This window comes from Pinus tabuliformis, chromosome 1_2 (genome assembly GCF_031772625.1).
Source record: "Pinus tabuliformis cultivar Carrire ecotype Pingquan chromosome 1_2, CPIR1, whole genome shotgun sequence".
NCBI lineage: Eukaryota > Viridiplantae > Streptophyta > Pinopsida > Pinales > Pinaceae > Pinus > Pinus tabuliformis.
Genome location: NC_142298.1, coordinates 9,956,680 through 9,982,687, shown reverse-complemented (window position 1 = coordinate 9,982,687; position 26,008 = coordinate 9,956,680). Strand labels below are relative to the sequence as shown.

General features: G+C 34.5%; 1 protein-coding gene and 1 long non-coding RNA gene across 2 annotated transcripts; both read right to left on the bottom strand.

Annotated features, from left to right (window-relative positions):
• Nucleotides 1–301: 301 nt before the first annotated feature.
• On the bottom strand, nt 302–2,665 carry LOC149204057 (putative HTH La-type RNA-binding protein C1527.03). Its single transcript, XM_089397026.1, has 5 exons — nt 2,632–2,665; nt 2,457–2,508; nt 1,363–1,461; nt 859–949; nt 302–725 (listed from the first exon to the last, which is right to left on the bottom strand). The coding sequence occupies exons 1-5, from the start codon at nt 2,663–2,665 to the stop codon at nt 705–707; spliced, it is 297 nt and encodes a 98-aa protein (XP_089253152.1). The 3' UTR covers nt 302–704.
• Nucleotides 2,666–2,743: 78 nt separating this feature from the next.
• Nucleotides 2,744–3,507, bottom strand: LOC149204056 (uncharacterized). Its single transcript, XR_016251735.1, has 2 exons — nt 3,311–3,507; nt 2,744–3,201 (listed from the first exon to the last, which is right to left on the bottom strand). It is a non-coding gene; the product is annotated as an uncharacterized LOC149204056 (long non-coding RNA).
• Between the last annotated feature and the right edge of the window lie 22,501 nt (nt 3,508–26,008).

Here is a 26,008-nt window from a genome sequence, read left to right as displayed (position 1 = left end):
TGCCCAAAATTTCGGCCTACCTAGAATATGCTGCCTAGAAACTGCCTTTCTTGTGTGAGGTCGAATAGTGCCTTTGTGGAGGAGGTCAAATGCCTTTATATAATGATTTTCTTATCCAGAATGGGTGTGTCTCTTCACTAGGCAGACTTGACTTGAGGAAGGGATGACTTGATAAGTTTGGAGCCAAAAATTCAAGTTTCAAATTTTGAAATTTTCTCTTTTAAATAAGACATTAAGAACATGTCTTATATAAATTCTTTAGCAATTTGAGTTGGCTAAAGGCTTTCTAATTGTTCTTCCAGCACTCAGTTTTGCTGGAACACCACCAGATTCTTTTCATTCAGCAACCCTATAATGTACAGAAAAAAATAGTGCTTAAAAATGCAGTTCATACTGTCTCATTTATCCTGATATCAAGAATACCGTTAATGATATCCCCTTCAGGAAAAGTTCTCTTAGATATTCCATGATCTCAAGTTCTCTCCAATTCAGATGAAACTCCACTTGGAACTCCATTTTCTGTTAAGGGAGATACAATAAGATGCCTTGATGAAACACTTGTTTGCCCCTCCAATTTAGCATCATTTTCAACATTGCCTGTTTTAACATTTATACAGGTGTCTTGTGGTTGAGTCCTTGACGTAGATTTGATAACTCCAGCAGGTAAGACCCACTTTGACCAGTCACCACGCCTCCTTATCTTGTCAGCCTGTCACAAAAGACTGCTGAACAGAAACCAGATAATCTCCTTTATGTAAACCAGAAAAGATATGAACTTATTGGGATATCAATTGTAGACAGTAGTAGGCTTTAAAAGACATTGAATAATAACAGATGAACACTTATCCAATATCTCACCAGATTAAAACCTGCAATCAATGAAATAGGCACCCAACCCTGCCCATCCATATTCATACGCAAAAAGGGATCTTTACATAAATTTACAACACTGCAGACAACAAATAAATCGTAAAGAATGTACAACACAATGGGGGTAAGAACAAACTAATTGTAAGCAGATAGAAAGTTCAAGTAAAGAGGCTTTTTATAATTAGTAATAAGTAAACATATCAATTGTTAGTCTGCATAATGTATATATTGGATAATGAGAATATAAGTTCTTTTTATGAGGGAAAAAAACATATCAATTATGCTAATGGAACAGCAATAATCAGAATAATCAGACCCCTGCGCAGGAAAACCTGGCATGGTACTCGATTGACTGTGATGGCAGTAAGCGTGAGCTATTTGTCATAGAATTAAAAAATCAAAAGAACCACATTTTGATGAATTACAAGCATACTAATTGTTTTGGTTCATGAAAATAGGCCACAAGTAATAAAAGTGTATGTCTCAGCAAACCTGAAGTAGTAGTCAATCTGTTTGACTATGCTAGCACACAACTGAGGATCAGGTGCAGAAACGAACACACCAGGAGGTTGGGGTTGCACAAAATAAGGCCTGCATACATCTTTAAATGGCAATGATGGCTAAGGACCACTGCATGCATGGTAAAAAGTCAACAAGGTTCAAAATAATAACTGTCAGCCTCTGGTTGGTTAATATATGCAGGTTCACAAAATTGGTGCCACAATATGCTTGACTATCTATAGAATTTTCACAAACCAAACCCTTATCAAGTTTCAAAAATGACATGGTTTGTCAATAGGACTGTTCCATTCTCATTGTGGTGTAGCCCACTTAAATGGCAAGTTAAATAAAACAACAAGATCAAGTGTAAGCACTGGGGATATTTGGTGGAAGACATACCACTTAGATCAAACACGTAATCCAAGGAAAACCACGTTATGTGATGCAGCCCTCAACCCTGTGGTGTGTTTCTCAAAGCAACTTCCAGCGGAAAATGGACAGGGTTTGACACAGTAAAGGCAGCAGCCTTTAGCTGAACTCATGTTTCTCTTTTTTGACTCAACCATTTCCCTCATTCTGACCTTCAAACCAAGGTTTCGTTACCCTGGTCCTTTTTGTTTTGCTACACACACATGCTCGGAGAAACTACATTATTGTTGTATCTTTTTCTCCTATGTCCCTGTTTCAAAAGCAATCCTTAAAGTTCATAAAGGTCAACTCATCAGCCGTAGATGATGGACATAGCCTTATAGCAAACACTTCAAAGTTCAAACAATTTAGGCAGACTACGAGCACAATCGGTGTGAACAATTTTATTGCCAACTTAGGAATAACCTGGCATAAAAACACAGTGGAGAAAAATCTGGAAGAAACAATGGAGAAAGTAAGCAAGAATGGCCTATTCTGAAGATTTATAGACAGACCAGTGAGCCCTATGGGTCAAAGTGTCAAATATTTAAAGGGGTGTCGTCTAATTGCATAGCAACCCAACCTCTCCATCCGGTAACTTGACGAAATCCGATAACGAAAAAACTTGAATTTTAATAATGAAAAACTGTTTTTTTTGGTGCAATTTTTGAAATTACAGATCGCTTTGTTGCTCTCCATTTCCATTTTCGCGTCTCAATATTGCAATTTCTGCAATTCCAAAATTCAGGCAAAATTCTTTCCCGTTTTATATAAAAAAATCAGCAGAAAGGCTTCCATTTGCTATGCGATTAGCTTATTCCCTCAGCGGGTCTGAGTTCGACCCATGAAGACCTGCAGGGCAACCTCGTTCCCGGAAAATCGTCATTGAACTATTTTAGCTGTTTGCCAGGTCCGAGCCCCGAGTCTATGTCAAACAAGGCAATTCCCGTAACGCTGGTTTAAATATGGTAAGCAAGATAAATAATAATTTTCACATTTTTATTTTAGTAGCCAAACAAATGCAGACACAGAGACATGAACATCTCCCTGTAGAGCACACGTGACTTCTCTGAGTGAGAGTAATTTTAGTTGAAAGACGTGACGATACAGAGAAGGGGTTGAAGGTTGTATGGGATAATAGAAGTCACTAACTGTTAATTGATTTCTGTAAATACGATCTTAAGCCATTAAAGAGCAGTAGTATGTACTCTGTCCAATGAAGCTGAGAGTGGGCGTCTAATTTTAGGCAACCAGAACTTTAAAATATTTCAGCTGGGAGTAAAAACGGAAAAACACTAAGAAAACACAGGCACAGCATTTGCGCTTGAGAGCACTAACCTGCAACGTGAACGGAAGAATTCTGAGAACCTGGGCGAACAATTGTTGTGAATCTGGAAACAGCTCTGTCCCTGCCAGAGAACACTAAGAAAACAGTCGAATAACAGATCTCTGAGAAACTGGGAACCTGGGCGAACAATTTCTGAACCTGAAAACAGCGCAGTGAATAACAGAACAGATAAGACAGCAAAACCTGGACAGATAACACATTAAAAACTGCAGACATTATTGCAGCAGTGAGTGGAATTGAAACTTGTCGTTGAACGCGGTGTTTTTTGTTCCGCCGGGCGTGGGCGCAACGTCCAGCTATGCCAACGCTCAGTCAGTGAGGCGGCATCCATGAATACCTCCGCCCCTGAGGCCGATACGCAGGTAATGGTGTCGTGAATACATCCGCCCCTGAGGCCGATATGCGGGTAATGGTGTCGTAAAAACCCTAAGTCGTTTCCTGCCCACTCCGCCAGGTGTCAGATGTGCATCAAACCTGAACGAAGACGAAGCTAATTGTCAGTTCGCCAAGTGTCAGCGTCAGAATGAGTAGGACGACGAAAGGTCCCTTTCAAAGGAAGGCCTACAATCTTCTCTCCTCCAGGTACCACGTTTCATACATTTTCAGACTGGATACACCTGAAGCACAACACATAATCTGAAAGGCCACGTTTCATCCAATTTTCATACTGGACCCATTAATAGCATTGAAGCTCATAATCAATCAATACTAGCATCATCAGTCTTTGAATTACCTAATATTGAATCAATGCTTTCACCAAAGCCAACCCGCATACAGATCTACAAATATTTCCTTATAACTTTGCAGCTGTTCCATACATCAGACATACCCAGATCATACCATTCATAAAACATACGTCAATAATTCAGATCTAGTCTATCAAACCAGATAATGATAAACATTCCAATCCTTAAGATCTCGATCCATCAAGTATCAAATAGATCTGCAATCAACCAACTTCCTTGTGCATAAACTGAATTAATACTTTCTCAGCACACAACAACCAGATATCAAATCAGAACCTTGAACACCGCAGTAATAGATAAAAACAGCTAAAACATATTTCAAGTAAAGTCCGCAACTTCACCAACAGAAACCTGCGTACAGATCTATAAATTCATTCTTTCAAACATTCAGATATTAGTTAACCCAGATTATCAGATTTATAGATCAAGTGTGCGCCACATATCACAGATCAAAATCATATAGAGATACCACTATTCCAGCCTTAAGATTTTGACCCATCAATAGAACTTATCCTTCTCCTTGCGCTCAGGTTCCTTCTTTATTCAGATCTAGATCTGCACCATAACCCAATCACTGTATTCTAGATCTAGCACTTTATCAGATATTCAATTATTCAGAAGATGCCTTGCCAAATGATCTCCTTCCTCTTTTATAGCGTTAGGCCTTTCACAATACCACGGACCAAAAACCATAACATTTCAATACCTTGGACCCAATACTTGGGATCAACACTTTTGGATGCAATACCACGGACCAAAACCATAAGATCAAAAACTGTCAGACTAATACCATGAACCAACCATGAAAGTGCGTGAACTTTTCTCTGCATGAAAGGAACTTTTCTCTGCATGAAAGTGCGTGAACTTTTCTCTTCATGAAAGGAACTTTTCTCTGCATGAAAGTGCGTGAACTTTTCTCTACATGAAAGAAACTTTTCTCTGCATGAAAGTGCGTGAACTTTTCTCTACATCAAAGAAACTCTTCTCTGCATGAAAGTGCGTGAACTTTTCTTTACATGAAATAAAATTTTCTTTGCATGAAAGTGCGTGAACTTGAAAATAACTTTGCTGCACTATAATTTATCATTTGTGGGATTTTCCATCAAGGACAACACTTGTCTCATAATGCCAATAGCTATAACAGCCGAAGGTGATTCAGGTTGAGAAATATCATACTCGGGTTATTCTACTTTTGGTTCGATTAATTTTGTGTCTGAAACTTCACTAGTACCATATTCACTTTGAATAACTTCGGTAACTTCTGGGCCAAAATGAACTAACCCTGATTCTACTTCTTGCATTGGATTTACTTCAGTTTCCATTGCCTCATATTCTAAAACTGTAGATGTTTCAAGTTGTTTTGAAGTTCCAGATCCTGTTGATTTTGACCTTTTAGTTTTAATCTTTTCCAATTGACTAGGTGTAAATTCAAGGGGTTTACCCTGCATTCTACGTGAATGCCTTGGTGAATTAGCCAGGATGAAATTTTATCAAAAAACCAAATAATATTCACAATCCAAACCTAATGTCTCTAAAAAGTAAAAGCAAATAATTAACATGTGCTAGTAAATCTAAGGAATCAAAACCATGCAAACAAGCTTTGGCTTCATTAAACAATTCAATTTAATCCTAGACATGGTTCTTTGGCTTCATTAGTTTGTTGCTCTTCCATAATGACATCTTGTGGATTGACTTGAAGTACAATCAACCAATCCATATTTGCAGATATTATAAGAGAAGCTTGCATTTCCTCAAAATTAAAATTTTGAGGTTGCTCATTCCCACTAACGTCATTATCCTCGAGAAACCTTGCATTTCTTGCTTCAACGATATTAGGTGTATGGGAAGGACAATAAAACTTGAATCCCTTATACCTTTTTGCATAACCAATGAAAAAACCATTGGTTTTCTTTAAGTCCAACTTTTTCTCTAATGGATTATATATCTTGACCTTAATAGGCAAACCCCATATGTGTACATTTCCTAAACTTGGTTTCCAACCATTCCATAACTCGAAAGGAGTTTTAGGAACTGCCTTAGAGGGAACTTTGTTCAGGATATACACAACGGTTTTTAAAGCCTCACTCCATAGAGATAATGAGAGAGTGGAGTTACTAAGCATACTCCTCAAAAGTAAAAGCAAATAATTAACATGTGCTAGTAAATCTAAGGAATCATGAGATAATGAGAGAGTGGAGTTACTAAGCATACTCCTCATAATGTCCACTAACTTAAAATTTCTCCTTTCATATACACCATTTTGATGTGGTGAGTCAGGCATTATGTATCGAGTGACAATGCCTTGTTCCTTAACAAAGTTCAAAAATAGACCTGGTTTTTATCCTATACCCATATGCCTTCCTTAGTACTCCACACCTCTATCTGATCTCATGATTCTAATTACTTTTCTAGGTTGTTTCTCTACCTCTTCCTTATAAGTTTTGAAAGCATCTAATGCCTTGCTTTTGTTAAATAACATATAGAGATATATAAATAATTAATGCTAATATATAAATGAGATGAAGTATTTTTGACCATTTAGACATGGAATTTGAAATGGTCCGCATATATCAGTATGTATGATTTCTAATATTTCTAAAACCCTCATGGCACCTTTCTTGGTTTTTTTTGGTCTACTTTACCTTTATGTGGTCCACACAAACACTAAAATTGGAGAAATCAAGAGTCTCAAGAACCCCATCATTTATTAATCTTTTGATTCTCTCCACGGATATGTGTCCCATTCTCCTATGCCAGAGCATGGAGGGTTTTTCAGTCATAATACCATGATTAATACCAACATTCCCATGCAAGGTTAAAAAATCATAATCAAAAGTAGGGTTTAAATGGAGTTTATATAAATCATCAACAAGTGTTCAATAACCAACAACATGTGAGTCTTTGATAAGACTAAAAGAAAAATAAGTAAAATTAAAACTAAAACCACGGTGAACAAGTCTAGAGACTGAAATAAAACTCTTAGAGAAAAAAGGAATATAAAATGTCCTTTCAAGATTTGAAACAAAGCCATATTTCGGGATAAGTCTAAAGGTCCCAAATGATTCCACACATGCACTCATATTGTTTCTAAAATAGATGAAGCATTCACTTTCCATTAGTTTCCTTCAATTGATTAACCCCTCCATTGTATTGGCAATATGGACTATAGAACCAGAGTCAACCCACCAAGCATTATGAAAAATATCAACCATATTAGATTCATCACACACGAAAGAAACACGATTACCTTTCTTTTTGAGCCAAGATTTATATTTAGAGCACTGTTTCTTGAGTGTCCTTTATTTTTACAAGAAAAATGGTATCCTTATTGTCAACGTTACTAGTTGTTAAGTTTTCAATTGCAATAGATTCAAGCACAATATTTTTGAAATATTGATAATTACTTCAAATGATATAGATATTCTTTTAACAATTCCATTTTTTCATTAAGTAATTACACTTAAAAAATTCAACCATAAAACCATAAGGACAGTAAAGATCACAATACATAAAGAGAACTTAATATTTCCCCTGGGAAAACCCACTTGGGGGAAAACCCAACAACCTTTTTCTTAGAGAAATTCTCCAGTTCAACAAGAGATACATCTAATGCAGCTAGTCAACTATGAAATCCAACAATCTATGACCAAAATTGGTCAAGCATACCTCTAGTCAAGTCAAACTTCTTCCCTTCAAACTTTGACCCTCTCAAATCTGCCCAAAATTTCGGCCTACCTAGAATATGCTGCCTAGAAACTGCCTTTCTTGTGTGAGGTCGAATAGTGCCTTTGTGGAGGAGGTCAAATGCCTTTATATAATGATTTTCTTATCCAGAATGGGTGTGTCTCTTCACTAGGCAGACTTGACTTGAGGAAGGGATGACTTGATAAGTTTGGAGCCAAAAATTCAAGTTTCAAATTTTGAAATTTTCTCTTTTAAATAAGACATTAAGAACATGTCTTATATAAATTCTTTAGCAATTTGAGTTGGCTAAAGGCTTTCTAATTGTTCTTCCAGCACTCAGTTTTGCTAGAACACCACCAGATTCTTTTCATTCAGCAACCCTATAATGTACAGAAAAAAATAGTGCTTAAAAATGCAGTTCATACTGTCTCATTTATCCTGATATCAAGAATACCGTTAATGATATCCCCTTCAGGAAAAGTTCTCTTAGATATTCCATGATCTCAAGTTCTCTCCAATTCAGATGAAACTCCACTTGGAACTCCATTTTTTGTTAAGGGAGATCCAATAAGATGCCTTGACGAAACACTTGTTTGCCCCTCCAATTTAGCATCATTTTCAACATTGCCTGTTTTAACATTTATACAGGTGTCTTGTGGTTGAGTCCTTGACGTAGATTTGATAACTCCAGCAGGTAAGACCCACTTTGACCAGTCACCACGTCTCCTTATCTTGTCAGCCTGTCACAAAAGACTGCTGAACAGAAACCAAATAATCTCCTTTATGTAAACCAGAAAAGATATGAACTTATTGGGATATCAATTGTAGACAGTAGTAGGCTTTAAAAGACATTGAATAATAACAGATGAACACTTATCCAATATCTCACCAGATTAAAACCTGCAATCAATGAAATAGGCACCCAACCCTGCCCATCCATATTCATACGCAAAAAGGGATCTTTACATAAATTTACAACACTGCAGACAACAAATAAATCGTAAAGAATGTACAACACAATGGGGGTAAGAACAAACTAATTGTAAGCAGATAGAAAGTTCAAGTAAAGAGGCTTTTTATAATTAGTAATAAGTAAACATATCAATTGTTAGTCTGCATAATGTATATATTGGATAATGAGAATATAAGTTCTTTTTATGAGGGAAAAAAACATATCAATTATGCTAATGGAACAGCAATAATCAGAATAATCAGACCCCTGCGCAGGAAAACCTGGCATGGTACTCGATTGACTGTGATGGCAGTAAGCGTGAGCTATTTGTCATAGAATTAAAAAATCAAAAGAATCACATTTTGATGAATTACAAGCATACTAATTGTTTTGGTTCATGAAAATAGGCCACAAGTAATAAAAGTGTATGTCTCAGCAAACCTGAAGTAGTAGTCAATCTGTTTGACTATGCTAGCACACAACTGAGGATCAGGTGCAGAAACGAACACACCAGGAGGTTGGGGCTGCACAAAATAAGGCCTGCATACATCTTTAAATGGCAATGATGGCTAAGGACCACTGCATGCATGGTAAAAAGTCAACAAGGTTCAAAATAATAACTGTCAGCCTCTGGTTGGTTAATATATGCAGGTTCACAAAATTGGTGCCACAATATGCTTGACTATCTATAGAATTTTCACAAACCAAACCCTTATCAAGTTTCAAAAATGACATGGTTTGTCAATAGGACTGTTCCATTCTCATTGTGGTGTAGCCCACTTAAATGGCAAGTTAAATAAAACAACAAGATCAAGTGTAAGCACTGGGGATATTTGGTGGAAGACATACCACTTAGATCAAACACGTAATCCAAGGAAAACCACGTTATGTGATGCAGCCCTCAACCCTGTGGTGTGTTTCTCAAAGCAACTTCCAGTAGAAAATGGACAGGGTTTGACACAGTAAAGGCAGCAGCCTTTAGCTGAACTCATGTTTCTCTTTTTTGACTCAACCATTTCCCTCATTCTGACCTTCAAACCAAGGTTTCGTTACCCTGGTCCTTTTTGTTTTGCTACACACACATGCTCGGAGAAACTACATTATTGTTGTATCTTTTTCTCCTATGTCCCTGTTTCAAAAGCAATCCTTAAAGTTCATAAAGGTCAACTCATCAGCCGTAGATGATGGACATAGCCTTATAGCAAACACTTCAAAGTTCAAACAATTTAGGCAGACTACGAGCACAATCGGTGTGAACAATTTTATTGCCAACTTAGGAATAACCTGGCATAAAAACACAGTGGAGAAAAATCTGGAAGAAACAATGGAGAAAGTAAGCAAGAATGGCCTATTCTGAAGATTTATAGACAGACCAATGAGCCCTATGGGTCAAAGTGTCAAATATTTAAAGGGGTGTCGTCTAATTGCATAGCAACCCAACCTCTCCATCCGGTAACTTGACGAAATCCGATAACGAAAAAACTTGAATTTTAATAATGAAAAACTATTTTTTTTGGTGCAATTTTTGAAATTACAGATCGCTTTGTTGCTCTCCATTTCCATTTTCGCGTCTCAATATTGCAATTTCTGCAATTCCAAAATTCAGGCAAAATTCTTGCCCGTTTTATATAAAAAAATCAGCAGAAAGGCTTCCATTTGCTATGCGATTAGCTTATTCCCTCAGCGGGTCTGAGTTCGACCCATGAAGACCTGCAGGGCAACCTCGTTCCCGGAAAATCGTCATTGAACTGTTTTAGCTGTTTGCCAGGTCCGAGCCCCGAGTCTATGTCAAACAAGGCAATTCCCGTAACGCTGGTTTAAATATGGTAAGCAAGATAAATAATAATTTTCACATTTTTATTTTAGTAGCCAAACAAATGCAGACACAGAGACATGAACATCTCCCTGTAGAGCACACGTGACTTCTCTGAGTGAGAGTAATTTTAGTTGAAAGACGTGACGATACAGAGAAGGGGTTGAAGGTTGTATGGGATAATAGAAGTCACTAACTGTTAATTGATTTCTGTAAATACGATCTTAAGCCATTAAAGAGCAGTAGTATGTACTCTGTCCAATGAAGCTGAGAGTGGGCGTCTAATTTTAGGCAACCAGAACTTTAAAATATTTCAGCTGGGAGTAAAAACGGAAAAACACTAAGAAAACACAGGCACATCATTTGCGCTTGAGAGCACTAACCTGCAACGTGAACGGAAGAATTCTGAGAACCTGGGCGAACAATTGTTGTGAATCTGGAAACAACTCTGTCCCTGCCAGAGAACACTAAGAAAACAGTCGAATAACAGATCTCTGAGAAACTGGGAACCTGGGCGAACAATTTCTGAACCTGAAAACAGCGCAGTGAATAACAGAACAGATAAGACAGCAAAACCTGGACAGATAACACATTAAAAACTGCAGACATTATTGCAGCAGTGAGTGGAATTGAAACTTGTCGTTGAACGCGGTGTTTTTTGTTCCGCCGGGCGCGGGCGCAACGTCCAGCTATGCCAACGCTCAGTCAGTGAGGCGGCATCCATGAATACCTCCGCCCCTGAGGCCGATATGCAGGTAATGGTGTCGTGAATACCTCCGCCCCTGAGGCCGATATGCGGGTAATGGTGTCGTAAAAACCCTAAGTCGTTTCCTGCCCACTCCGCCAGGTGTCAGATGTGCATCAAACCTGAACGAAGACGAAGCTAATTGTCAGTTCGCCAAGTGTCAGCGTCAGAATGAGTAGGACGACGAAAGGTCCCTTTCAAAGGAAAGCATATCGGCCTAAAAATATATATATATATATATATATAATTTAAAAAAATATTATTTAATCTCATCCGAATTCCATAATTCCGTAATTAAATACATTTAAAGTTGACTAAATAAACATTAATATATAAAATAATAATGGTTCATTAAAAAGTGGGGATGCTATATTACGGAATGATGTGATTTCTCAACCTAATTTAATTATTTTGACTAAAGAATATATACTTATTCATACAACCCTCGTTTCATATAAAGAAACAATTCTTCGTATAAAGAACTAACTCATCACTATTAACTTTTATTTATTTAGATTATAATAAATTCTTATAATTCTAACGACTTTGGTTCGTGCAATCAGTTCACGTGCTTCGGCTTAATAGCATGCCAAATATTAGGTTAACAACAACAAAATTTCAAATCATGGGCCACATTTAACATTACAAATATAAACCCTAAATGTTTAGGTTAATGAACATTTTAACCATACCATTAAATGAAGAAATTAGTTTTAATTAGTTTTATCGTTCTATATGCTAGATTTTAACCCTTCACTAGATGCAATGATGACAAGTTTGCAATGTCCGTTAATATCTTAGAGGTTGAGCTCACTGAGAAATCAATATGGGTTTTATTATAATATTATTGAATAGAGGATGGTATTTAAAAAAAAAATTGTTAGTAGTAATTTTATTAATTTAATTTAGTAGGAATAATAATTGAAATTTAATAGTATTTATAAAAATAATTAATCCAAATTTTTATTTTTAATATCTAAATTAATTAATTAAATTAAAATATAGATATACATGATTTAAAATAAAATATAATTTACATATTATTAATTATCTTTTAATTATAATTTATAATTTTATCTTATTTTGATATATGAATGGTTTTCTAAAGAAAATAGACCTACTTTCTTATAAAAAACCATAATAAATAAGTGTATGATTATGCTTGTTTTATGCGATAAGGGTTTGAATAGAGATAATGCATGTGTTTATGTATGTTTTTTAATTTGTTTTTTGAGTTTTTATTTATTAATAGTATTGAATATATAAGGGAAGAGGGCAATTTTACTAGAAATTATTTTTGAGCTGAAAAGGTTATTCTATAGTCCAGTATGAGAGGATGTATATTCGCTCTTTTTAAAATAAAGATAAAAGATAAAAATTATGTTTTAAATAAAAAAAATTGACGACTATAATGAAAAATGATTATGTTGTAAAATAATTAGAAGTAAAAAAAATAATATGTTGTAATGTAATTAGAAGTAAAAAAATGTATGAGTAAGATGTTTAAATCTTATATTTTTCAAAAATATTTCAACCAGAGATTTAAATAAACTATTTGAAGATTTACTTTAACTAATTTATGTCAATATCAACTTTATATATCTATATAGAAAAAAGTTGTTAAAATAAAATATTTTAATGTTGTATATAAAAAATATTCAATGTGGATTATCAATAAAATATTTTAAAATGAATTAATAGTAGGCCTTTGCCATGGCCTGCCGCTTCATCTGGTCCTGATGATGAACCACACTTGTTGGTTCGAAACCCCTCCGCCAAAAAATTCTCTTATGTGATTTCTATGGAAAGACTTTGCTTAATTCATTATGGATCACAGAAGCTTGAATACCGAAAAAAAATGAATTAATAGTGCTAGATACTTAAAAATACATTAATAATAAAAAACCATTTTAATTTGTGTGATAAAATGTCTAGATATACATGTTATGTAAAATATTTTAATATCAATTATGTATATATTATATATCATTTAAATTTTATTTCTTATTTTTTTTATTTTATTTTATTTTATTTTATTTATTATTATTATTATTATTATTTTCATGAAAAAATTAAGTTTTTATGGTTAAAACTTTTATTTGGTCCGATATATACTCTATTTAGCATTCAAAAATAAAATCTAAACAATGGAAAATAACATTGTATTTTTCACTCTAAAAAATTTGTACTAGAAGAAATTTGATCCCTTTTGACTCATGTTAGATCCATACTTAAGATAGATCTATGCTGGTTATAATACTTTTAAGATGTTTAATTAATAGGGTTTAATATACCACGAAATATAAATGTGTATGCTGATTTTTAAAGTTTTGTATATATAAGGATATAATAGTTTGTATTATAGGAATACTTTTAAGATGTTTAATTAATAATGTTGTAGATATGGAAATATGATAGGTTGTATGAGATAGTGATATTTCTTTTGAGGTGTTTGTGATTTTATGAGGAAAATATTAATAGCAAATGTTTTAAGAAAGTTTTTAGTATTATAAAATTGAAAATAATTGTTAATTAAGTTTAAATTGGGTGATTGAGAGTAATGCTATTTTTCATACTTGAATTTAATTCTCACATTTAAATATCTCTTTTTAATAACTTGGAACTTAATTATCTAAAAAAATCTATATATATATATATATATATATTTAATAATTTTTTATTAAAAATAAAAATTAAATTAATACATATTTATTCTAACTAAATTAGAATGTTTTAATAAAATAAATAAATAAAATTAGAATGTTCTAATAAAAATGTGTTTACTATCGGCTTAAGATAGTAAGACACATTTGTACAACAATATTCCATATTCAACATTGTATTATATATAATTATATATACACAATATAGTAAACACATTACTAATTATCTTTTGAATGATATCTTATCCTATCTTATTATTATTATTATCGTCGTCATAATTATATTTTAATAGTATCACATTTATCTATTGAATAATATCTGATCACATTTTATTATTATTATTTTAGTCATAGTTATATTTTAATGGTATCATATTTTTGTACAACGCTATTTAATATTCAACATTGTATTATATATAATTATATATACACACTATAGTAAACACATTACTAATTATCTTTCGAATAATATCTTATCATATCTTATTATTATTGTCTTTCAATGATATTTTAGTGGTAGTTATATTTTAATTATATCATATTTAAGTTTAATCGTATCATATTTAAGTTTAAGGTGTTTTATGAGATTGGTTATATTTCTTAAAAATGGTTGGTCTCCTCCATATTGGTATATATAAATTAAGGGTCAATTTATATGCGGTCCAAGTGATATTTTAGTCATAGTTATATTTTAATTATACCATATTTAAGTTCATGGTATCATATTTAAGTTTAAGGTATTTTATAAGATTTGTTATATGTTTTAAAAAGGTCGGTCTCCTTCATATTGGTATATATTGATTAAAGGTTAATTTATATGTCGTCCATGTGGTAGGTGTATGGTAGGTGTTTGAAGAGAGATACAACAAGTGTCAATATATGTTTGTTTTTTGGGTTTTTGGAATAATTTATACAAACTTATAGAGGATTCAGGCTCTAGTTATCAAGCCTCTAAGGGTGGTCTCTATCACGATGAAGTAATAAAATTGCTGATCTTTAACAAATCAAGAGTTGTTAAAGGGTTATCTTATGAAGATTTGGTCGATTTACAGAGAGAGATAGAGGATCTCTCTTTTGGTTATGATGAAGAGTCTTTGTTCCGAAGTGTTCCGGTGTTAATCAGACGGTTAATAGGTACAAATATGATTACTGCTAAGTTGTATCTAACTGAGATGTGTAACCTGTCCGAAAAGGATTTACTTTATCTTGAGAAGTTTGGTAACTATACATTAGAGGCAATCATGATTTATGTACTAGGGGTGGTGTTCAACTGTGTCCAGAGTTTACCTCTCGTTAGGGTCTCTACTTTGATCCAACAGCTTGAGTCTGCAGTACGAGTTCAAGCTTATCATCTGGGAATGCCGAATCCGAAAGCTGCAAAGAATAGAAAAGAGACAAAGCGCAAAGTTAAGTATAACTATGAAGATCCATATACCCCCTGAGTAGGACACCCTGCCATACCGATGGGTCGAGTAAACCCAATGGTCGAGTAGACCCGATGGGTCGAGTAAATCCATTACCCATTAATTAGGAACCCCTACCAGGTATCTCATCTTAGCCTTTAGGGTATTAAAGCTTCCTATTGACAACCATCAGGAAACCAACCCCGGAGGTAAAGGTTAACAACTATAAAGATAGATGAGATATTGTATAGGGTAGCAACATCTCATGAGATGTTATGGTATTATAAGGAAAATGTTATAAAAGAGGTTTTAGCGGATGTTTTAAGTGTTACAAGATTGAGAAAATTTATAAAAAGATTTTTTTTTTAAGGAGAGTGGTGTTTTAGCACATGTAAGTTAGTACCACTTACATCCACTAAAACCTCCAAATTAAAAAACAGTTATTATTTTTTTTATTTAAAATTACAACATCTTTAAAACCATAACATAACAAAGTCAGTATTATTCCAAACAAAACCTTAAAAAATGATCTCCTTTAGAGTTAATTTAGAAGAATGAACCAAAAATATAATATAATCCCCTAATCCTTTCTCACCTCACCTTTAAGAAAAAAATACAAAACAACACACTTTTGACAACTAAAACAACAAAGAAAACATAAATATAATATAAAACCTTAATCCTTTCTCATCCCACCTTTAAAAAAAAACCAACACTCAAATTTGAAAATTAAAAAAAAAAATAATATAAACCCCTTAATCCTTTCTCACCTCACCTTAAAAAAATATAAAAAATTGAAAATTAAAATGACAAACAAAAATAAGAAAAATTCTTGAAAAAAAGAAATTTAAAAATTTAAAAAATATAAAAAAGAAAAAAAAAAAACAAACAATAATATGGTGGGGTGGAAATTCTCTAAATCAACTCCCACCCCCCGGCCCCCATATTCACCTTTTACCTACACCCCTATCCCTCTCCTCACCTCCACTTCTCTCTATGCAGCGTTTCTCTAAATCAACGCCCCCGCCCCATATTCACCTTTTTCCTTCACCGCTATCACTCTCCTCACCTCCACTTCTCTCTACATGTTTCTCCCCTTCCACCAAGTTGTGACGCCATATGAGTAGTGACTTGAATATGGTAAATATCTTATTTATAAAACTTGACAATAAAAAATCAGTGTAAAAATATTTAAAAATCATTACATGAGTATTACAACTGTATCCAGAAATTATGATACAAAATATCCATATGACATTGTACACACATACATAATAATATTGAAAAAATATCTTTATTTTTCAAAGTTCAACATTATAACTTGCATTGGTCAATGCAAAACTAATTGTCTTGGCAAGGACTAATAAGACTTGAACATATTTTTGTTAGAATGCAAGAAACTCTGCCATAATATAATGAACATAATTCAATACTTTATTTAAAAAGTAAAACATATTTTAAAAGTTAAAAGCTATTTTGAATATTATTTGACAAGTTTAAATGTCTTTGTTTTCAACCATTATTATAAAAAATTTCAATACTTTATTTGAAGCATATTTTAAAAGTTAAAAGTTATTTATGAATATTATTTGAGAAGTCTATTTTTTCTTTTCTTTTAGTTTTTCAACAATTATCATAAAAAATTGGATGTGTGATTATTAGTGAAATGAGAAATTTCCATTATTTGAATTGCATTTTTGAATGTATAAATCAACTCAGTACATTAAAAAACTATTAGAATATTTAGAATATGCAAGCTCAATAGTAAAAGTCTAGAATTTTAGTAATTCCTCTAAATTTCTAATTAGTTTTGAATCAAACTCATATGAAAGATATACCCAATAAATAAAAAACAAAAAAAAAATTACCCTACAATAATTACCCTACAATATAAGAATTTCATTAATTATAACTAGAAAAAACTATCACCCATACATAAGTGCATCCTCATAGGAATAAGGGAGGATAAGTAGTTACTAAAGCAATTGTCTAAATAATATCACTTTCTTAAAAAGGTTTGGCCTCCTCCATACTAGTATATTTAGATTAGGGGTCAATTTATATGTGGCCCATGTGGTAGATGTTTGAAGAGAGATAAAATAAGGGTCATATATGTATTCTTTTTTGCTTTTTAGGTTTCTTCCTTATCAATGGTGTTGCACAAACAAAGATAGATAGGAGATTGAGTAAGGTAGCAATATCTCATGAGACGTCATGGCATTAAAAAGAAAATCTTAATTAAAAGAGGTTTTAATGGATTTTTTTGTAGTGTTACAATATTAAGCAAATTTATCAAAATAAACTTTTTAAAGGAGTAGTGTTTTAGCACATGTAGGTTAGTACCATGTATATCCACTAAAACCTCCAAATTTGAAAAGTGGTCATTAATATTCTTTTTGTGTGGAAATAAAACTACAACCGTTTTGAAACCATACTTTAATAAATCAACATTGTTCCAAACAAAACCTTCGAATGTCAATTCGTTTAGGTTTAATTTAGAAGAATAAAACAAAAATATAATATAAGCCCATAATCCTTTCTCACCTCACATTTAAGAGAAAAAACACAAAATAACACTCTGACAATTAAAACAACAAAGAAAACAAAAATATAATATAAAACCCTAATCCTTTCTCGCCTCAACTTAATAAAAGACAATAAGAACACTCAATTTTGAAAATTAAAACAACAAATAAAACAAAAATATAATGTAAATTCCTAATCCTTTCTCACCTCACGTTAAAAAAAAGGTAAAGTGAAAAAAAAAACCTCATTTTTGAAAATAAAACAACAAACAAAAATAAGAAAAAGTCTTAAAAAAAGAAATTAAAAGAAAATATAAATATGAAAAAATAAAATAAAATAAAATAAAAAGTCATATTGGGGGGGACAACCCCCAAACCGCATTCACCTTCTGCCTTCACACTTATCCCTCTACCCACCCCTACTTTTCTTTACATGCTCCTCCCCTTCCACCAAGTTGTCACTCCATATGAGTAGTGACTTGATGGAAAGTAGAGGGTGGTAGTTCTAGACCATAAGGGTGTCTCTCCATATTCCCTCCTCGCCGCCCTCCCTCTTGGCACCCATCTCATGGCACAAGGGTGTCACTCTCATCATATGTGTGGTGAAGGAAAAAGTGGGGTTGGTGCATGTGCTTTTTAGAATTAACGCTCTTCACCCTAACCCCCCATCCTCCATCTCCCTTGGCGCCTCATTCCAAACCCCACCCTTGTCCTCCATGTGCCCCTGCTTTACACCAAATATCTACTCCATAAGAGTAACGAGAAGGAGTGGACCTCCCATTCCATAAGACATAACTCCATATCTCTTATCTCCCCCCCTTCCTTATGCCCCTCCCATTCCACAAAAGTAATGGATATGAAGTGACACATTTGTGGAATGCCAAGGCCACCCTTCCCCTTCCACTAAGTTATTATCCCTATGGAGCAACAACTTAGTGGAAGCCGTTACAGGTCATTTTGTCGCATCCACTCAAAAGGCTAGAAAATATGAATCAATCAACATCCTGAACACTTAGTCATTATCCCCTTGCAAATCTCTAAGCGTCACATCTCCAAAAACTCTGGGTTTCTAGGTCAATCAATTAAAAAACCATGTTTTTAGTCCCAACGCACTCTGCATGCCAGTCCACTTGCGTTGGATTAAATTTGCATAATTGAGTATCAATTTTGATCAGCGCAGGTTGCTCTACTTTGCAGGGGTGCCAATTTTAGAATTTCAGGAAAATTAAAAAAAAATCAATTTTTCTCCTTCCAGAAGATTCTAAGGTGGTTTTAACCATTTACCATGGATAAAGATCTCAAATTCCTATCTCATCCTATCTTAGAGACCTTGTCTCTTATCCCTTGAGCTTATCCTCCCTCATATGTGGATCTCAAGCCTAGATTGGTAAATCCTAAACTGTCACTTTCACCTTATAAATTTACTACCTCCCATAAAGTCTGGGTTGGATTTTGGAGATTGCTAGTGTCCTCATGCTATCACTTTGAGCTTAAGGAGTCATCATCCATTTGTACATTAGGGTTGAGTGTGAATATTTGATTTTGGTAAGGAAGGACAAGGAAATTGGGAAGACATCTACAAAGTCAACTTCTATATATGGTTGTAACTCTATCCTTTATTTATTAATACAAAAAACACTATGCTTTCCTATACTTGTACCATGTAGATGCTTATGTATTTCAATTCCATGTTGATGCATTGATTAGAGATATTTGATTATGTTATGTGGATATTGTAGTTCCCTTGCTTGGTTTAGTCTTTGTTGAATGTTCCATTTGTAGTGTAAGGAGCTAGAGTTGGATATTACAAGCGAGGAGAAGAGGAGGACTTACTACAGATTTCAAGTAGGTCTCTTTTCTGTATTCTAATCTCTCTAAGGAAAACATAGATCTTTTTTCTCTCTGTTGTTCTAGATCAGACAACTAGATCTAGGGAGTTAATTTTTAACTATAGAAGTGAATTTTCCATATAAAAAATTAGCGACTCCACTGGGGAACAAGATTTCCCTTAGTGGTTTCCTTGGCCTTAGCATATTTTCACCTTTCAAAGTGACCTTAATTGACTTATTCAAACAATTTTTGACCTTAAGAAAGCACATTTTTGAGATTGGTAGGGTTTCTTGTGTCGTATTTTGACCAAATTAGCACCAACGCACTCTCTATTCTATGACAGAGCATTGTAGTGCAGTCTCTCTTCTCTGGAAGCATGCTGATGCGCTCTGGTGCCCACACTACACCTTTGCTGATCTTGTAGAATGTAAAAATTTTGCATTTCTTTGCCTTTCTCTTTGTTCTTCTTTGGTCCAAAAGGTTTTCTTGAGTCTTTGAATTTGTTTGTGTCTTTGTAAATCCATCATAGTGTTTAAATTTGATTTTGTTAGCCTTTGATGATATTTTCTTTTATTTTTTCTTTCTTCTTATCAATTAGGTTTTTCATAAACTTTTGACTTAATTTTTGATTACTTGAAGAAATTTTTATTACAGTTTCATTCTGTGAGATTTCTTTTATCAATGATCTAGTTGCATTTTAGTTTTCATTGTATTTGAAAATTAAAAGGAAAGAAAAGGAAAAAAATCATTATTTCATTATTTGCATTGTATGTAGGGTTTTGAATTCAAATTGGAATAGTTGCATGAAAAGATCTACTTAGGAAGCTTTGTTTGCTACATCATTTATTGTTGCTTTATTGTTTGTCTCTTCCCTCTCGTAGATATATTTTCATTGAAAATAAAAGAGTTATTGTTATCATACTAGTTGCATCATAGGGAATTCAGGTGAACTCGTATCGTGAGCCTTGAAACTAAAACATAATTGAAGATCAACTTCTAAAATTTATTCCATCAATCTAAGGAGAATTTGGAACATTAATGACACACATATAGGTCTAGGCTAGAGACATGTTCCGATGTCTTTAAACATAGGAGTTGTTGTTACTTATCTATGTTACATTCTGTGGGTAGTTGGTATTCCATGTATATAAGTATATCAGATCGTTCTCCACAGACCTTCGGATATATTAGATGGTGCACCACGTATGAAAAGTATATCAAAATATTTCCTATCGTGCAAGATGCATTAGACAACACTACCACAAACCGTGCTTCCACGTACCTCGGGGGATATTTTAGAAGTCCCCTATAGGTTTATATCCCTCCATAGGTAACGAGACGACCTCCTTATCCACCATGGTACACCAAGCACAACATTCGGGGAGATTGCCTGCACGTACTAGAAATGGTATTCTGCAGTTCATAGTGACTTGGTAATCCTTTTTGCCTAGTTACCCTTTTGTTTTGTTTTGTGCTTTTAAAGTTGTAAAATTTATTAACCCATCATGGAAGAAAATCCTCAACATCCCTGTCGTTCACGTAGAATGCAAATATTTCGTCCTCTACCTCTCGAGGCAACACTTGCTTGTCGAAAGAATAAAAAGACGCAAACTACCAAAATTGGTACTTCAGAAGCTTCCCATTCTGGAACTACATCTGAAATCAATCAAACAGAATCATCACTTCCCATAAGTATTGACCTCAAAATTACATCTTTACCATCTAGTGAGTTTGACGCATTCGAAACTGAAAGCCTTGAAACTTCATTACCTGAGGTCATTCGACCTAAATTTATAGATTAAGAAACATTACAACCTAAATTTATCCAACCTCAGGAGCCTTAGTTAACTCAACCTACTACTTTAAGGCCCTCTTTCTCTTCCTTTTCCTTCGACCCAACCACAACTTGTATATTTTGGTCCCGACGAAGAACAATTTCCACCTAGTCTCTTGAGTATTGAGGAAATTACAAGAGAGTCTCAACCTTCATCTCCTATTAATCTAACATGGACTCCTCTTTATCAAGCTCATCCTTTTCATACTCCTCATACTCCCATACAAGATTCTTCACCCAACACTCCTCATTTCAACTCACCTTTGAGTTTCCCTCGTTAAACTTTGGGAAATTTAACCGTGACTGGGTCAATGATGGTTTCTCAACACGTATTTGCTATCATGAGTGAGTCAACTGAAGTTACAACTACTTCCATGTTTGTGACTTCACTAGAAACCCATTTCTATGGTGGTTGCCACTTGGCTACCAGTCATTATCTGGAACCTTTTTTGGTGCATCGACTAGTCCACAAAATTCTCCTTTGTCATGTTAATCTCGAATGCCATCTAGTACTTGTTTAATGAGGACTACACAATTTAATTCAACTATTGCACCCCAAACTTCTTTGGAGCAACAATATGGCTCATTTTTTAGTGGAATGGGACATCTACAATAGCCTAGTCCATCCTATCCTAGGTACCCTCCTCCCGGGGTCCAATTACCATATAATCCTTATCCCTCGGTAGTGGGGCAACCTATTGTTTCCATGTATCCATCTCCTGATCAAGTGTCACAAATGGGTGCTCCATCCTATTCAAGTCCTCCATTCCCTGGAATCATTTCTAATCCTTGGAATCCTACGTTTACTATTAAACCTAGTTTGGTTTTGAATCAACTTCCCATATCACAACCTATCTTAGTCACACCCCAGGTTCCTACTTGCCAACCCATTCAATCTATGCCGCAATTTGCCCAAGTTTTATATCAAGTAAGTCAACCTATCCAGTTTTCACTTCAAACAAAACCTATTCTACTGGTATCTATGACCTCTCAAATCCCATCTACCCAGCCTCTTTAGGGTACATTGCAAAACCCACCACTTGGTCAGTTTATTCCTCAAATGCAATTAAATCAACCTGTATATGGTATGGCCCATGAATTGACCAATCAACCCAATAGAGGGATGATCCTTTTGGGAAACTATTCCAAAGCATCCCACAAATACCTTTTGGTCAAACTACTATTATGCAAATGCCTTATCAAGGCCAACAGATTCAAACACAACCATTCTATCCTTTTCAAGGTTATCAAGGAACTAAACAATCTGTCTAAGTTTATCTTGGCTATCAAAATCCTCCTTATCCCGGAATGAAAATTCTATTTGCTCAACCCATTCCATCATACCCAAGATATCCTCCACCGGACTTTAATAGGAAGTTTCCATTTGTGGCAACCCTTGAGTTATCAGATTTAACCTAGTTAGCAAATGATCCTATTTGTCATTCTCCTTGGTGGTTGGCCATTCCTTCCAAATTGTTGAGAAATATTCCAAAATTCAATGGAAATCCTAGAGAAGACCCATCCACTCATGTTATGACATATCATTTATGGTGTACATCCAACTCCTTAAATGATGATTTATTTCCTTTGTGGATTTTCCAGAGAACTCTTGTTGGTATGATAGCCAAGTGGTCCGTTGAATTTCCACAAGCTTGATTTAACAATTTAAATGCCTTAATAACTGCATTTTAAACCCATTTTCAATTACCTATCCGATATGAAAATGAAACTGAATTTTTGAACTCTTTGAAACAAACCGACTCCACTCATATATATGAACATATCCATGAATGTAGGCATCGACGTCGATTCGTTAAGACATTTATTCTTGATTAGTTATTAGCTGAATGGTGTATCAAATATTTGTTACCATCCATAACAAAAGATGTTGCTAAAGGCAAAGTTATCACTTAAGAACAAGTCATTGCTCGTGCCTCGTACCTTGATTTGATTTATACTCAATATGGCACATTCTACGACAAGATACCCAACGCTATGTGACCTCAACATACCATTCCACCTCCTCCCACTAAATAATCACATGTCAATGATGGAGTGATTGGTTCTGCAAGTCAACAGTCAATGAGTAAACTATCTAGTTCATCCCCTGCTATGGCTACTCAAAACCCATCCTCTGCTACTCTTGTGATTACTTCCGACATTAATGCTATTCAATCTACGAAAGGAAAATATGAGCAACCTAGAAGTAAGGAAATGTAAAGGAAAGAAGAAGAAAGACAATTATTTGAAGGAAAAATAAAATAATCAGTTTCCTGAGGGAAAACAAAAGCCTCATTATCCTTACCTTAATTTTAATGAGAAACATTATACTTGGGAATGTACACATGAGATGAAAGTTAATCAATTCCTAAAATCATCATCTAGCATGCTTGTTGTGCTAATAGATCCCTTTCCCAACCAGAAGAAAAATATGGTTGCACGAGTTCGAGCTTCCTCTTCCTAGGTTATGATTTTATATTCCACCAAACATAAAGATGAGATCATTGTGGCCACAAGAAATAAAGACTACGGTAACCCGAATCCGTCGACCAGTAAGGCTAATGATCAACCTGCTAATTCTACTCAATCTACTTTAGATCCTTCTCCAAATGTGACACCTATTGAATTAACCATTAAACCTCCTAAAGGAATTATTCACAAGTCTGCATTCAATATTCATTCTAGAGCTGCACAAAACCATAACATAGTTGAGGACTTGGCCAAAGCTCCTCTGTTGTGTCAACTCTTGAGGTATTGCATAATTTTCCTACTCAAAGAGGTATTTACTTGCAACAATTGGAGGGATAAGTCTGTTGGATTCAAACCTTGTGGTCTTCAATCATGAGAATCATACCCCCAAACTTCCACCCCAATTATCATTCATGTTCTAGGTTGTTGTTCGAAGTAAAACTACCCATCAGACAATTATGGACGAAGGTGCTTCAACTTGTATCATGTCTCTTTCTTGTTGGAAAACTATTGGTTCTCCACAACTTAATCATTCATCCACTACTCTTAGATATTTTGATGGAAGAGGTTTCAAACCTTATGGAATTTTGAATACATTGCAAGTAAAATTAGCTGGAAAAACGGTTTTGGTAGAAGTTGAAGTTATAGATGGATTTTTGGATTATAACCTTTTATTGGGCTGCACATGGATTTATGCCATGGCAACTGTTGTCTCAACCTATTTCAGGATGATTTATTTCCCTCACTAGGGGGGCATTTTGACTCTTGATCAACTTACCTTTTTTTTCCAATAATTCTCAAACTACTGGAAGCATCCACTTGTGGGTGAATCCCCACAATCCTATCAACATGTCAGAGTTGGATTGTTGAAAGATTCCTCTTTGATGGGAACTTTTTCACTCCCTCATCCTAACATTCCAAATCTGGTTGCCTTTGTTAATATGATTTCCTCTTGTAATTTTCCATCCAATCCTTGGATTGTACTAGACATTTCCAATGTTGATACATTTGGTGACCATATGCCACTTAGTCCCATTGAGCTTGAATATGAAGTGATTTATTCAACCTATTCGAAAAATTTTGATTTCCATTCCTTAATATATTGGGTTGATCATTCCCAAGGTTTTGGTTCCTCTTCTCACCCTTTCACTGGTACATTCTCTACTAATGAAAGCATCATAGAAATCATGATGTCAAATGATGCACCATGGGAAAATAATCATCATCGTTCCTCCTTGCCTGAAACCCTTGAGAATAATCTTGGAGATGTTTACTCACCCAATTATACTGGGACATTTAAGGATTCCTTTTCTATTCATGACGTCGATTCCGAAAATAACCTATAAAATATCGATGAAACCGTTCCTCTTGATATTTCCATTAAACTTGGAGTTATCAAAAATGTTCATATTGGTGCATCTTGTTCTCCTGATGAGGTCAAGATTTAAAAACCCCCTTTTCAATAATTTCGTGACATTTTCGCCTGGAAATATGAAGAGATGCCAGGTATTGATGCAAATATCATGGTACATAAAATCAAAACTTATCTGGATGCTAATTTAGTTCGGAAACGCTTACGTCCGATTCCCCCAAGAAAGTTGTTGCAATCAAAGAAGAAGTTGAAAAAATTTTGCGTGATGACTTTATTTACCCCATTCCTCTCACTGATTAGGTGTCCAACATTGTAGCTGTGATGAAGAAACAAGGAACGATTCGAGTATGTGTTGACTATCGGGATATTAATTATGCTTATCCCAAAGAAAACTACCCTACCCCATTCATCAACCAAATTGTTGATGATTGTGTTGGAAGCAAAATTTTTTCGTTCATGGACAATTTTTTTCAATTATAATCAAATCAATATACTCCCATCAGACGAACATAAGGATGCATTTATTTGTCCTTGGGGTACGTTTTCCTATTGTAAGCTCCCTTTTGGTTTGAGGAACGCTAGCGCAACTTTCCAGAGGGCCATGAATTATGCCTTCCACGATATCAAACGCATTGTACAACCTTATTTGGGAGATTTACCTACCCACTCCAAACATTGTGAGGATCATCCGATGCATCTTATGGAAAATTTTCTAAGTTGTCCGGCATTACAATATTAGATTAAACCCACACAAATTTGTGTTTTGTGTCCAATCCTGTAGACTTCTTGGCTTCATTATGTCACAACAAGGAATCCATATCGATCCACTCAAAGTACATGAAATT

Excerpts from the sequence above, each read along its gene's own strand:
- LOC149204057 (XM_089397026.1), bottom strand. The coding sequence starts at position 2,665 with ATGACGATTTTCCGGGAACGAGGTTGCCCTGCAG. Across the intron at positions 950-1,362 it reads CAGATTGACTACTACTTCAG|TGTTGTAAATTTATGTAAAG; the intron begins GTTTGCTGAGAC and ends TGTTGTCTGCAG. Across the intron at positions 726-858 it reads TGATTGCAGGTTTTAATCTG|CAGTCTTTTGTGACAGGCTG; the intron begins GTGAGATATTGG and ends GTTTCTGTTCAG.